The following is a 14,760-nucleotide window of genomic DNA, read 5'->3' on the forward strand; positions in this document are numbered from 1 at the left end:
TTTAGTACTGTGCAAGTGAATAGATTGCTGCATTACCAATTGGTTGAGGGAATATATTTGACGGCGTGACTTGACTGCCTTGCTACCACGCAATTCAGCCTTGCGGACCCTTTCAGTACCTAAAGTGGTCGCGGACGGGCCCCGCGGGGAGCTCCGGGTCAGTGACTAGTAGCTTGGTGTCTCTAGTCTCATAGGCAAGGGGTTCCCTGTAGATATCCGCTTGCTGAGGAGTGGAGTAGAAAAGCGGCTTGTCATGATATCGATTGTGCATTGCAGATCGGCCAACTGCACGTCCCGCACCAATAATCTATGCCCATAGGGCTTTGAATCATGACCGTTAACATTATTGCCTATCTATATCAATTGTGTCAGAAAAGAAGAAAGTACATACGACCACAGGGTGTGGAAAACAGGGCTTCCCGTCCGCTCAGCCGTACTTAAGCCACACGCCGGGAGGTTAGTAGTTGGGTGGGTGACCACCAGCGAATCCCTTCTGTTGTATGTTTTTTCTTCCGTTTGGAGCAATATTTTGCTGCTCTATTCGACTATCGCTCTTCAGCGCTCGGTGGGTGAATTATAGGATGCTTTTGCGGGAAATTCGGGTTCAGTGCCGACATCCAACCACACAACGACCGTCTAGTCTAAGCTTCAACTTTTGTCACACGTTAGATCGCTCGTCCGATCGCTCGTCCGTAAAGGAAGTGGATTCTTTGTTCTCTTTATTCGGTTTGATATCATTGATGGGTACTATTTCGACAGAGGACAAGGAAGTATTGGCCCAGTGGTGCGGAATGTGAAATGTGTCTCAAATTCGGCGCGGAAGTGGTCCGCCCACCCACTGAAAGGCTGAAAGCATCCTAACGTCTAATCGGGTTCGTATCAGAAGCAGTTAAGCTTTGGTGCACCCGGGCGGGCCCTGTATTGGGCTGAAAGTTGGTTGGGTGAACGGGTAGTGGGCCGAATTAAACAAAGGTTGGAGAGTGAGGAGGATTCAATGTGTACCCTCACTCGACAAGGAATGAGAGACTCCTTGCAGCACAAAGAAATGAAAGTATGCATGGCCGAGATTAGCTTTCGCAAAGATAGGGGTTAGTTTCCCACAAGGGAGGTTCGGTATATGGAAACATAACCGACCCGGTCACGAGAATGCCGCTGACCTAAGTAGCCATCCTATCGGCACTATGGGGGTTATTGTGCGGACTGAAATGCCGATATATGGCGAACTAATATTCCAGTCCCTCTCGTCTGTTTGAATCGCTCGTCGCATTATGGATGACACAATGTACGTGCCAAATAGCTTCAAGCCAGCTGCCTCTGCGTAGGGATCAGTTCGCAACGGGTTACCCCCGGCTTCTTGGTCGCTTTCATCTCCCAGTAATCTGTGAGTATCTGGACTACATTTGTTGCGATTGATGCTGACAACACGCCCTGTTCAGGGTCATATGTGGAATTTGTATCATGTTTGTTACCTTCAAGTACTACGTGCCCACATCTTGAATGACATGGGTAGACAAACTAGCTTGAGAACAGAGGATTCTAATGTGCTGTGCGAGCAGCAATTCATGTGCTCCAGAGCCTTATCAGATACTATCGGAGCGAGCATCCGATAACCTGCGATAAGACGCGGGGTACGCGATACTGACAGGAAGCCCTACTACAGACAAGGCAGTTCTCTCCGCTGACTTTCCTGATAAACTGTGAGATTTGCAGTGTCCTGCCGAAGATGAGGGGTGGGAGGGGAAATCTTGGAGATAACGGGCCGGTGACTTTCTCCACCTTCACCTCCACTCTCGGCCGATGAGGCCCGTCTCACGATCTGTAGGCTTGACATATGAGTTGAATGATGCCACAATTGTGGTTTCATCCACATTCAATGACCATATTCGTGTTCATTATTCATAATGCCAAGTGTAGAACCTCGACAGAAGCTGCGGATCTCTATAGGTCTGTTGCGCCACATTCAACCCGATAATGCTGCATATACTATATCAAGCGACTGACCGACCGTACAGATCGCGGAGGAACGTTCACCGACTGCATTTGCAAAGTCCCCGGTAAGGAAGATATCGTGATGAAGATTCTATCTGTCGATCCCAAGAATTACGATGATGCCCCGACGGAAGCCATCCGCCGCGTGTTGGAAATTTACTACGAAACGAGCATTCCGCGAGGAATAGGCTTGGATACAAAGGATATCGGTGGGAGACAATCTTGAATTACGACCCTTTCTTCAGGCTAATCTTACGTTCAGAGTCAATACGCATGGGAACAACCGTTGCGACAAATGCACTGCTAGAGAGGAAAGGCGAGCCCACTGCCCTTCTCATCACGGAGGGCTTCAGAGACTTGCTGGAAATCGGCAATCAATCGCGACCCTTCATGTTCGATCTCTCAATTCGAAGACCTGAAACACTATATTCCGAGGTTTTTGAGGTGGCAGAGCGCGTGACCCTGCGTAACTGCACCGACACCGACTTGCGAAGCATGGACCTCTCGTCGCCGCCGGTACTACGAGAACTCACGGGTACATCGGGAGAAACTGTCCAGATAATAAAGTCAATGAATCTCGATGCAGTGGAGGCATACTTGAGGAATATATACGCAGACGGGTACAGGTCCATCGCGGTATGTCTGATGCACGCCTACACGTTTCCCGATCACGAGCTCCAGATCCGGGACCTGGCGCAACAGATCGGCTTTGGGAATGTCTCGCTCTCGCATGCTGTATCGCAAAGGACTAAGATTGTTCCTCGAGGCAACTCTGCTCTCATTGACGGATATCTTACACCGACAATCGAACGATATCTGAAGCAGTTTTTGACCAGTTTCCCAGATATTGCCAAGTCGGATACCAAGCTGGAATTCATGCAATCCGATGGTGGACTGGTCCCTGCGCATAGACTTTCCGGACTGCATTCGATTCTTTCTGGCCCGGCTGGTGGAGTGGTAGGGTATGCTCGTACCTGCTATGACGAGGTCAGAGAAGCCCCACTCATTGGCTTCGATATGGGAGGAACGAGCACGGATGTTAGTCGCTATGACGGGACATTGGATCATATATTTGAGACCACTACGGCGGGAATCTCGATGCAGACCCCACAACTCAATATTAACACGATTGCTGCCGGTGGAGGGAGCATCCTATTCTGGCGCGATGGGTTGATGTCTGTTGGCCCGGAAAGTGCCTCTTCGGATCCAGGTCCTGCGTGCTATCGCAAAGGGGGCCCATTGACCATTACAGATGCCAATCTGGCTTTAGGAAGGTTGCTTCCGGAGTATTTCCCTTCTGTATTCGGTCCTAACGAGGACGAGCCCTTGGACCGTGATGTTGTTATTGCCAAATTCGAAGCTTTGACGGCAACGATTAACCAAGATACGGGCAAGTCAATGAGCTGGGCGCAGGTGGCGCAGGGGTAAGCTTGTCGCTGGGATACGAGATATGATTGAGGCTAAAATGCGTGCAGCTTCCTCGACGTTGCGAATTCCGCCATGTGTGGCCCAATTCGGAGCCTGACAGAGGCTCGCGGTTACGACACAACGAAGCATCACTTAGCATCCTTTGGTGGAGCGGGAGGTCAACACGCCTGTGCCATTGCCGAAATTCTTGGTATCCAGAAGGTCTTGATCCACAAGCACTCCTCGATTCTCTCTGCCTATGGTATCGGCCTGGCCGATGTCGTGCAAGAAGGCCAGAGGCCCTGCGCAAAGGCATACGATCCATCGAACCTCCCGTCAATATTAGCGGACTTGGAGGAACTCGCTCAAGCCACCAAAGATCTCTTAGGCAATGACGGGATACTGAACGTGGACGTGGACCGGTTTCTTAACATGCGCTATGACGGAAGCGAGACTACCATTATGATTGCAGTGGACCAGACCCATGATATGTTGCAGACATTTGTCAAAGCACACCATCAACAATTTGGCTTCACGCCTACAGATCGGAATGTATTCGTTGACAGCATTCGAGTTCGGGCCATAGGTCGAGGCTCTTTCGCTGCCCCTTCGCCTGATATTCCGGCTTCAGTCCTAACGAAGCCTTCCGTACCCGCAGATAAATGCCCTGCTGCTGAGGCTGCCAATAAGGTTTATTTTGATCAGCTTGGATGGACAGACACACCAGTATACATCCTCAAGTCTATCCCTCTCGGACAGAAGGTCAAAGGTCCGGCACTTGTGGTCGATGAAACGCAAACGATACTCGTGGGCCCAGGCTCATCAGCAACATCCGAGCGGGACAAGCTGATCCTTGACATCAACGTTTCCGAGAAGGGCCGCAACGTTACCACTGAGACTATCGACCCTGTCCAGCTCTCCGTCTTCCGCCACCGTTTCATGAGCGTCGCGGAGCAGATGGGCCGCGTACTGCAACAGGTGAGTGTGAGCGCGAACATCAAGGAACGGCTTGATTTCAGTTGCGCTGTGTTCAGTCCGGATGGGTCTCTGGTCGCAAACGCCCCCCATGTGCCTGCGATGATTGGTAGCATGGCCTTTGCAGTAAGGGGTCAGATCGAAGAATGGAAGGGGAGGTTGAAGGCGGGAGATGTTTTGTTGTCTAATGCACCTGGTTCGTATGAGGGAAATTTTACCATCCACTCACCGTGCTAATCAGTCTGTTCAGAATATGGGGGTACTCACCTCCCAGACCTCACTGTTATTACTCCCGTATTCGATGCACAGGGGAAGGATATCATCTTTTGGACAGCTTCACGAGGCCATCATGCTGATGTACGTGCACCCTTCCCTCCAAGTTGTATCAATGTTTCCGGCTAAGATGATTAGATCGGCGGTATCCTGCCTGGCTCGATGCCTCCATCCTCCAAGGAACTTGCCCAAGAAGGAGCTTTGTTCAAGTCATTTCTATTGATCCGAGACGGCGTTCTGGACGAAGGCGGACTTGCCCGGCTGCTTTGCGATGAGCCAGCACAGTATCCTGGCTCCAGTGGCACCCGACGGTACCAAGACAATGTGACGGACCTGAAAGCCCAAGTGGCCGCCAACCATTGTGGCATCCGGCTCATCCACCAGCTGATTGAGGAGTACTCGATGGAAGTTGTTCAGGTGAGCCAATCATACCAATAATAATTCTAACTCGTCAGACCAGACAACTCACAAGCATGTCTGCTAGGTATATATGAAAGCGATACAATCCTCCGCCGAGCTCGCCATCCGCAATCTCTTCAAACGTCTCGCGCGCGAGTTCCATCAAACAGAGCTGAAAGAGATTGACTACATGGACGATGGAACACCGATCTGTCTCAAAGTAACACTCAATGAGGCCGATGGTTCAGCGGTATTCGACTTCACAGGCACTGGACCCCAAGTCTACGGTAAGCCGATCTTTCACCACCACCACCCACATGTGACTAACCCTTATTGACCACCGCGGGAATTCTAAGGCAATTGGAATGCCCCTATAGCCATAACATACTCATCCATTATTTTCGCCCTCCGGTGTATCGTCGACTCCGACATTCCGCTGAACCACGGCTGCCTCGCCCCCGTGACCGTTCACGTCCCCAAACCCAGTCTTCTCAATCCAGCTCCAACCGCTGCTGTCTGCGCCGGTAACGTCCTCACCTCGCAACGGATCGTTGATGTAATTTTCAAGACCCTCCGCGTCTGTGCCGCCAGCCAAGGCTGCATGAACAATTTCTCCTTCGGTACGGACGATTTCGGATACTATGAGACGATCGCAGGAGGTAGTGGAGCGGGTCCGACATGGTCCGGCACGAATGGTGTACACACGAACATGACGAACACGAGAATCACAGATCCGGAGTCTTTGGAACGACGGTATCCGGTTCTTCTCAGGAGGTTTTGTTTCAGGGGTGGTAGTGGCGGAGAAGGAAGGTATAGAGGCGGTGACGGGGTAGTGAGGGATGTCGAGTTTCGGATTTCGATGATGGCATCTATCTTGTCTGAGAGGCGGGTAGTGAAGCCATATGGAATGGACGGGGGAGAAGATGGTCGCTGTGGCAGGAACTTGTGGGTTAAAGGGGAAGACGGGGAGATTGTGTCGATTGGGGGAAAGAATTCGGTTGAGATGAGGGCGGGAGATCGGTTGGTTATTGAGACGCCTGGAGGGGGTGGGTATGGGAGCAAGAGTGATGGCGAGGGCAAGATTGAGAAAGATCAGGCCAAGGTAAATAGGGGATTTGTTCCCATCGCCAACGGATCGGTAGAGGCGGCTAGAAGTCTTGCTGAGCAGGTGTAGTAAGACTCCTGATTCTCAGTATACTACATACTACTGAGGCATCAGTCCACTTCTATACAGTCTAGAGGGTCCTAGAACGCTGCGGGGACCTATCAGGGATCAATAGCGCCCAGGCGTCCAATCGACCGAAAAGCCCTGCTGGGGGCTGTTTGTGGCGTAGTCTAGAATCAAATTGATAGGACTGACAGCTACAGAACGGTGTCCAGCTTATCGAGTGCTGATAAATGATCGCCGCCGGATCAGACCCTTGCTGGTTACTCCAACGGCGACTTCTCCAACTGCTGGGATGATCCGCGATAAGAAGCATTCACCATCTTGATTGGAGAGAACATGCAAGGAAAGCCCTTGTTATCACCCACATCCCGTTTTCGAGCAGCACCGGCCGTGCTCGGCGTCAGCTATCACGTCAAACCATGATAAGCCTATCGTTCTCCAAGAGGGTTTATATCTTTAGCAGCAGACAGTGCATGCATCATGTCGCATCAATCCCCATCACACCACTGTGTGAAAACCCATCATGTCTCACGAGCTTCGAGTCCTACCACCAGGTGCGGGCTATGGTATTGTCATCGGAATCGGTGGCATCTTCGCCCTATTCATGCTAGGTATTTCCTGGCTTCAAAATCGCTATACTCAATTCTCTACCCACCGCGCCGAAGAATTCAACACCGCGTCACGATCTGTCAAGCCAGGCTTGATCTCCGCTGGAATTGTCTCCTCCTGGACATGGTCGGCTACACTTCTAACCAGTTCGACTTTCGCATATTCCTATGGCGTCTGCGGACCCATGTGGTACGGCGCCATCGGTACGCTGCAGATCCTCCTCTTCGCCCTGATCGCCGTCAAAATCAAAGCAAATGCACCGGGCGCACACACCATGCCGGAGATCGTCCTCTCCCGACATGGCAAGATCGCCCACCTCACATACTTGTACAATGGTTTGGCTACGAATATGCTTGTTAGCGCCTGTTTGGTGCTAGGTGGCGCGCAGGTGGTGGCGGCAATCACGGGGATGAATGTGTATGCCGCCAACTTCCTTATTCCTGCGGTTGTCGCGGCGTATGTTATTGTCGGTGGATTGCGGGCTACTTTCATAGCGGATTATACTCATACCGTTATTCTGTTCATTGCGATACTGGTGTTCGGCTTCTCGGTGTCGGCTACGAGTGACCTGATCGGAAGCCCTGGGAAGTTGTATGATTTGCTGCAGGAGGCATCGCGAGATATGCCGATCGATCGCAATACTGATGGATCATATCTTGCATTTCGGTCCGTGGGTGGTTTGATCTTCGCTGTAGATATATTTGTTTCGGGGTTCAGTACTGTCTGGCTTGATCAAGCTTACTGGCAGCGAGCTATCGCGTCGCGACCGGAGTCATCTGTGAAGGCATATATGCTTGGAGGCGTTGCCTGGTATGGTGAGTGACAGAGCCTTCCCAAAACCCATGTCTTTTCACTAGGTACTAATCAACTTAGGCATTCCGTTCGGCTTTGCAACAGCGATGGGTCTCGGGTGCGCAGCCCTGACCAGCAACCCAGCGTTCCCAACATACCCCAACCCGTTATCGGCTTCTCAAGTCGACGCCGGTCTCTCCGCCCCAGCAACCGCAATCACCCTTCTCGGAAAAGGCGGCGCAGTACTCATGCTCATCCTCCTGTTCATGGCCGTGACTAGTTCCACTTCCGCTGAACTCATCGCCGTGTCCTCCCTACTAACCTTCGACGTGTACAAAACCTACATCCGCCCGAACACTGACTCTGCAACACTCGTGCGTGTCAGCCACTGGGGCATTGTCATCTACGCCATCGTCCTGGCGGCATTCTGCTCCATTCTCAATGCTGCAGGCGTCAGTCTCACTTGGCTCCTGACAGTACTGGGAGTGATTGTCGGCGGAGCAGCTATTCCTGTAGGACTCATTCTGCTCTGGGACCGCATGTCCACTGTTGCGGCTATCGCCGCCCCCTGGATCGGATTTGGCTTAGGTATCATTGTCTGGTTTATCACTTCGTGGAAGCGATCAGGCGGGATCAGCGTTGCGACTACTGGCGATGCCACAAATGCCGTGGCTGGAAACTTGGCCTCGTTTGGGGTGGGGACGATTTCCGCTGTGCTTTTGAGTTTGATATTCCCAGGGAAACGTGGCCACGACACGTCGGCAACGAACAGTATTACAGGGGTCCCTGTCGAACCAGAGAAGACCTCGACCGAGACATCAGCCAAGAAGAACAATGATGCCGAAATAGTTACAACGACTGCAACACCGAGTGAACCGACCACGCAACCGAAGAACGATATAATTGAGTATCTCGAAACTGAGACCATAGAGCCCATGGACCCTGCTCTGGTTAAAAAAGCTGAGCGATTTGCCTGGACAGCAAATGTCATCTTCATTGCGATTGCCGTGATCCTCGTTCCTTTCACCCTCTTCGGGACAAGGTATGTGTATAATAGGGAGTTCTTTACGGGATGGGTTGTTGTCTCATTCATTTGGGTCTGGGCGAGTGTGCTTATTTGTGTGATATACCCGGTGGTAAGTGATGTCTCCAACATCATTATGAGCATTGCAGAAGGTCTTTTTACTGACAGATGCGGGGTAGGTTGAAAGTGCTGGGGCTTTGCGGGATATTTCGAGAGGAATATGGAGTGATATCAGGGCGATTTGGGGGCATAGGAAGGAGCAATTGCGAACTGGACAGCCAGTATGAAGATAACATTAACATTGTAGATGACTTTGTCTAGAACTTCCGAGCAGAGGTGCAAAAGAGCCTGCTCTACAGGCTGTTTCTGAACTCCATGATTCCTTATTCTTCATGTATGAGGCATCAGTATATATTAACATCGAAAATCGCTACCCAAACCAAAGTAAATGAATCTTTCACTCCGAACACCACGCAAAGAGCTCCAACGCCTCAATCCCAAACTGCGCATACCTGCCGGACCTTAAGGAGTCTATCGTACTCCCAGTCAACCCACGCACCAATACCCAAGCTCGCCTGCTCGACCAACCGCGCGAACGAAATTGCATCATCGTCTTTGCGATACCCCTCCCGGCGATATGCCCTCGCAAAATTAAGCCACACCAGCGTCTCCGACCCAGGAACCACCGACCACCCCAAAGGCCTCTGCACCCGGGGTAGCACACTTAGACACCCCTCATCGTCATCCGAGACATCTTCGACCACCAAAACTTCCTCAAAATTTTGATACTCCATCATATCAAACACCGACGTGATGACCTTCTTCTCCCGCTCCAGTAGAGACCGGGGAAAAGCGAGGCGCGGGAGCGCAGGCGGGCTAGTCTTGTAATTCATGCCTTCGTATTCAGGGGCAAAAGCCAGATTTGGGCCTTCAGAAAGAAACTCTAGGTACCGAGAGTCCGGCACATATAGGGCATCGGAAGCCGGCTGGAAGGGCCGCGTGAAGTGGAAGCCATCAGTAGTCCAGTGGAAGAGGAGGGTTCCTGCTTGCTGACGCAGCCAGTTTTGCGCTACCGAATGCGCCTCGTGATTGACTAGGAACGGAGGCACGTCTACTTTCATAGTGGTGAGGCATGAAAGATTGAAGCTGAGGTGGAATTCATCCTTGGATACACTGTGGGCCTCCCAGCACCCCCTTTGGTAGATGTATAGGCCTTGGTGGATGGGGGTGGGGAGGGAGTGTTGCCAGATGGAGAGGCGGAGTTCCGGGGGGAGAAGGCTGAATTTGGGGAATTTGGCGGACGTATTTGGGGATTCTGGACCGAGCATGGTGATGAGATAATGATAGGAGGAACATTCAATGGCGGAGGAAGAGGGTGGTTTGACACGGGTGGAGGCGAAATGGATATGGCTGTCGTAGTCGAGATGTGGCCATATCGAAGATGCCGATTGCGATGGCTTTATTAAGTTCTCACCACCGGGCAAGCTTTCCCGCGGACAGGGATAAGCAGAGCCCCTGCAAGGTCAAAGGTTGACCTGATAGGTCATATCCTGAATAATACTAGTCCAGTGTGGGATCATCTTCTTTGCTTATTCGATATCTGCACGTGGTCTATATTTAACGCCCCGATGATCTATTTTGTAGATACAACTACAGGGTGTGGAGCACAGGGCTCCCCGTCCTCTCAGCCGCACTTCAGCCAACAGAATCCGCACAGTTAATAATCGATGAGATCTTGACTCGCAGACCATTTTCCTGAAACTATACTTAGGGGCTTATTACATTCATTGTGGGGAACGATCTGTTATGCACATTTCTCATAGGTTACCAACATCGCTGGTGATCGTCAATAGTCGCTAGTAGTCAATGGTCGCCAGTAGTAGTCAATGGTCGCTAGTAGCCGCCAATGGTTTCCGGCGGTCGTCAGCGGTCGTCAATGATTAAAACCCGAGAGATTCAACAAGCTGAAAGAGGGGCTTTTTGTGCTGTCTTAGAAGTTGTCGATAAATAGGCGGAGGGCCTTGCAATCTTATTCTGACTTCTGAATTTGTTTGTATCCAGCCTTGCCAAACTCTGAATCTTACTCGAACCACGTGTTATCGCATGACTATGGTCACAGATAAACTTCAAACTAACGGGAAACACCTTCTGGCAGTGTCTGGCAGTTTACCGTGGATTCACGGTGAATAATAAAGTGCGCTCATGGCAATATTGAATTATTCCAAATACTACAGAGAAATCGATGATTACATTTCAGACATATATTTCATTGTGTTAGATCACGTGACCACAGACGCTGTTGCGCACCAGCTCCCTGACCGCCTATTTTTCAAGAGTTAACAAGAAAGGCCTTCAGGCTGAGTGTTATAAGAGATAGGTTTAGACGAGTAAGCTTTCTAATAAAGATTATGTTGGGACAGATATCTCTCCGTCGCCTGGCTGACTAGTGCGATATATCGTTTTTGGTCTAGCGGTTAGTGCTTCGACAGATTACCTTAATATAGTTTCTAATAAGTAAATCATACAGAGGAAGAAGCATTAATTCAGGTTTAATATTTGGGGAGGGTGTGAGGCTGTCTAATACTAATTCTTAATTTATTTAAGACTAGGGACTAGTCCTCCCATAGGGCAAAAAACATGATGATTAGAGTCATTTTGCTTAAGGGAATACGCTGACGGTCCAGTACCGAAGTGAGACCTATGATAAGAGAAATTAGCAGTAGAACTACCATTGGTCAGCTGTTTCTCTCCCACATGGATGACTATGCATATACAAAGTTCCAGTATTACTCTCAAGTAGGTTTAGTATTTTAGACCTCACTGTTGGATTCAGAGACAAGAGTATAGTAGTAATAACAAATGTACAAAAGCTATCATAGGTTGCGTTTGCCATCCTTGCTTTTAACAAGTTAGAATTACAGTATGGCATTTATTATATTTGATGTAAATAAACATGATCTATAGAGATTAATTAGGTTGCGCTGACGCCGCCGGCGATCGCAACCTCTTATTGCATGTTTTTACATACTTCCTCGGTCCCTTCTTTTGCTCTCTGCTCTTCATTACGTGGTGTGTTGTTCTTCACTGCATTAAGCCATATATCAAGACACTGTCTTGTCCAAAGCGCTGGTGTTAGTAATCCTTGCACCATGCCACTAACACCATGCCACATCATCTTGCATAGACCCGACCGGGACAGATAACGTGCGACTTAAGTTATTAGGGATGAAGTTGACATCCGGACTTACTGTATCTATCTGCTTAGCCTTCGCTGAACTCACGATAACACAGTTTGGACACCATGTTGATGATGATGAGGAAATCTTGCCTGTCTGCCCATTATGCCAAGATTGATGTTACCAAAGCCAATATCAACAAGTGCTGTCCCCTATGTGACCGTTCGATGTCTTTCATGATACATGCGATAAGTGTACTTCCATCTCAAATGGCCATCTCTGTGAGGTATGCAGACACATGAGACTCAGATATATCGTGTATTGCGGAATAAGTATGTGGATGCGACAAAAGAGAAGCCAGAGAGCGGGACTGGCTGTAGGGCAGACTGCCTTTCGGGAACGTACGATCGATTGAAACAGCGATCAAGGTATTGCGAGACTTGCAGTGAGTGTATATTCGCAGCGGATGTAAAGAGTTTAAAAAAAGTGTGTATGACTTCGATCGCGATAGTAAGATCTATTTGCATGTCTTCTCGGAATAAATGCAGTCTTCTTGAAAAGAGTAAAATTTGGGTTCTTCGTTACACTACTATGTGTTGGTTCACTCAAAACCGGGGCCCCGGGTGATCATGCCCTACGTTAGTTATCACAAAGTGATTGGCTAACCAGTCTTTCAGATATTCTTTATCATGGTACTTCGGATGAACGGCAGTGGAACAAATTGATTTCACAGAGTATTCCAGCCGAACACATCAACTGGGAAAGGATATCTCACTCACTGGCTGCCTGTTTGCGATGCCAATGATTATGTCGACCATAAATATTCCTGTCACTTGGAAAACCCCCCAAGTCTATATTACCCGGTTTTCGTGTTAATCATCTGTCATTCCGACGCCATCTCGGCATGCCGTCATCTGAGAACCCGATATCTATGGGTTGACCAACTTTGCATTCTGCAGGATGAGGACATGATCCCCCCCCCCCCCCCCAAAAAAAAAAAAAAAAGGCATTGCAATTGAAAGCAATGGGGGGCATTTATGGTTATTCATACGTTACGCTGGTCGACCTGGTAGGCGTAGGCAGCAATGCTGGGGTCGATGCCAGACAGCGGGTCCGGTGATGGAGGCTTGTACCGCATCAAGATGGCGTATGTTGATGGAGTCCAAATCCAGAGTGGAGATACACGGAGGGAAATCTAGTTCATGAGGGACATTCTATTCGATGATCTCGGAGAAGCAATTACCCTTGCTCGGGATAAGAAACCAACATCCGATCCCGAATAGGAAGGCCCGGGATTTCCGACCATATGGCAAAATAACATGTCTATCACATTGAATGCGTGCAAATCGATTGAAATAATCTGGCTGCCTGCACAATGACATAGTTCTGGTAATTGAGATGAACTTGTCTATGACGATAAAGTGGAGTTTCATGCTAGCAGTGTGGTCGTGTGTGGAATCCATCAGAACAAGGCTTGAGGGAATTTCCACTCTATGCGAAGGTAGCCGACGCGGTGCTTCATGCCTCAAATACGTAGAATTGTACACCTTTTTTTGTGGTATGTTAGTCATTTGCGCCTAACAGAATACAAACAGACACAGACAAGACTCTTAGAAGCGTAAACATCCAGAGCGACGAACACCTCACGTGCATCCATACTGTTCGAGTAGCAAACCTGCACATCTTGACCCACAGGTTCAGAGTACTATAGAACTTAGAAGGTATATGTTCCTGATCCTTCCCGAACACCGAGGATCGACTCGGCCCTTGGAAGGATGGCGTAGCGTAGCATAGCTGGCTTAGTTGATCCTCCGGGCCGACCATCCCCAGCGATAGATCATTTTCGGCTCGACGGAAGGAATGTCATTGCTGCTGCAAGCTCACCAACGAACTCCGTCGTCATAAATCATAGTGCTTGCTTACCATCCACTAACCACTAGTTAGAGGTAATCGATCCTACGTCGCTTGGCTGCTGAGACGACGCGGGTGAGTGTATAGGTGGCGGTCTTATGCGTTCGCAATCTGACCCGACAATCCGAGTGGCTGTTCAGGTAGACATTTCATAATAGAGTGGGAATATCAGGTACAAGGAGGTGAGTCAAAGACGTCAGTGTTCATGTTAGAACTGGCTGGATTTGAGTTTGGAGACAAACGGCAGGGCTTATGAACGTAGCTTGTCATTGGATGATAGACAATGCCTTGCATAGCGATAGATTTCAACTATTGCTGCAGGGTATCCCCGTGAGGGTAACACTACATCTGGATGTTGGTTTTGGACCACCAGAGCCGGATGAAACGGCACGAGCGCAGACCAATCCTTTGCCTGTTAGTTATACCGACTGCAGCGACCGTTGACGCGGCGTTGTGCACAGGCAAATTAGCATAATCTGCGACATGTGACAAGGTCTATACACGTATTCCAATGCACCCTTGCTCTTATTCCAGACTTCCATCTGGCCCCAGATCATAGCCGGTAAAGAAGCGGCGGGATAATTATGCAAAAACCCAAATGTCCTGGAACAATGGCATAACGCTAATGTTGATTCTGTTATTCGCTCCGAGAAGGTCGGCGATCGACATAACCCCTCTTTCAAATTCTCGATGTGCCGCAGCATAACTCCACTTTGCTGTTTCCCCGCTCGGTTGGTATAGCTCGAATCATGCCCACGAAATTAGAACATACATCAAGGCCTCGAATATAACACGTTGTAACTATCCCTCATCGGAACATCGGAGCTCTAGTGCCGAGCATCACTTGCATCGGAGTTATGTATGGGGGATGGGCCGAGGCCTTTTCCTGGTAATCGCTTCATGCAGCTTAGCTGGCAGCCAGCGGGTCGTGTGCCGGCTTTATAAAGCATTGACTGGGCTTGTGCAGCTTTGCCTCGACATAATCAGGCCGGCTGTTGCAACGTCAGACGACTCCTCCATCAGAGTGAAGGAGATAA

At 49.7% G+C, this 14,760-nt stretch overlaps 3 protein-coding genes across 3 annotated transcripts; 2 read left to right on the forward strand and 1 right to left on the reverse strand.

The window, feature by feature from the left end:
- Positions 1–1,864: 1,864 nt before the first annotated feature.
- On the forward strand, positions 1,865–6,217 carry BO88DRAFT_475598 (5-oxoprolinase; the record flags this gene model as incomplete). The annotated part of the gene is made up of 8 exons (XM_025711882.1): positions 1,865–1,944; positions 2,013–2,198; positions 2,252–3,413; positions 3,465–4,567; positions 4,622–4,728; positions 4,783–5,061; positions 5,129–5,330; positions 5,400–6,217. The coding sequence occupies exons 1-8, from the start codon at positions 1,902–1,904 to the stop codon at positions 6,215–6,217; spliced, it is 3,900 nt and encodes a 1,299-aa protein (XP_025557538.1). The 5' UTR covers positions 1,865–1,901.
- A 517-nt stretch (positions 6,218–6,734) lies between these two features.
- BO88DRAFT_475607 (sodium:solute symporter family protein) lies at positions 6,735–8,950 on the forward strand (the record flags this gene model as incomplete). The annotated part of the gene is made up of 3 exons (XM_025711883.1): positions 6,735–7,635; positions 7,694–8,748; positions 8,816–8,950. The coding sequence occupies 3 exons, from the start codon at positions 6,735–6,737 to the stop codon at positions 8,921–8,923; spliced, it is 2,064 nt and encodes a 687-aa protein (XP_025557539.1). The 3' UTR covers positions 8,924–8,950.
- Positions 8,951–8,974: 24 nt separating this feature from the next.
- On the reverse strand, positions 8,975–10,025 carry BO88DRAFT_375603 (2EXR domain-containing protein). Its single transcript, XM_025704340.1, has one exon. It carries the CDS (start codon positions 9,962–9,964, stop codon positions 9,128–9,130), a length of 837 nt encoding a protein of 278 aa, XP_025557540.1. The 5' UTR covers positions 9,965–10,025; the 3' UTR covers positions 8,975–9,127.
- Between the last annotated feature and the right edge of the window lie 4,735 nt (positions 10,026–14,760).

Source organism: Aspergillus vadensis, assembly GCF_003184925.1.
Source record: "Aspergillus vadensis CBS 113365 unplaced genomic scaffold BO88scaffold_36, whole genome shotgun sequence".
Lineage (NCBI taxonomy): Eukaryota > Fungi > Ascomycota > Eurotiomycetes > Eurotiales > Aspergillaceae > Aspergillus > Aspergillus vadensis.

Coding starts and splice junctions, on each gene's coding strand:
- BO88DRAFT_375603 (XM_025704340.1), bottom strand. CDS start 9,964: ATGCTCGGTCCAGAATCCCCAAATACGTCCGCCAAATTCCCCAAATTC.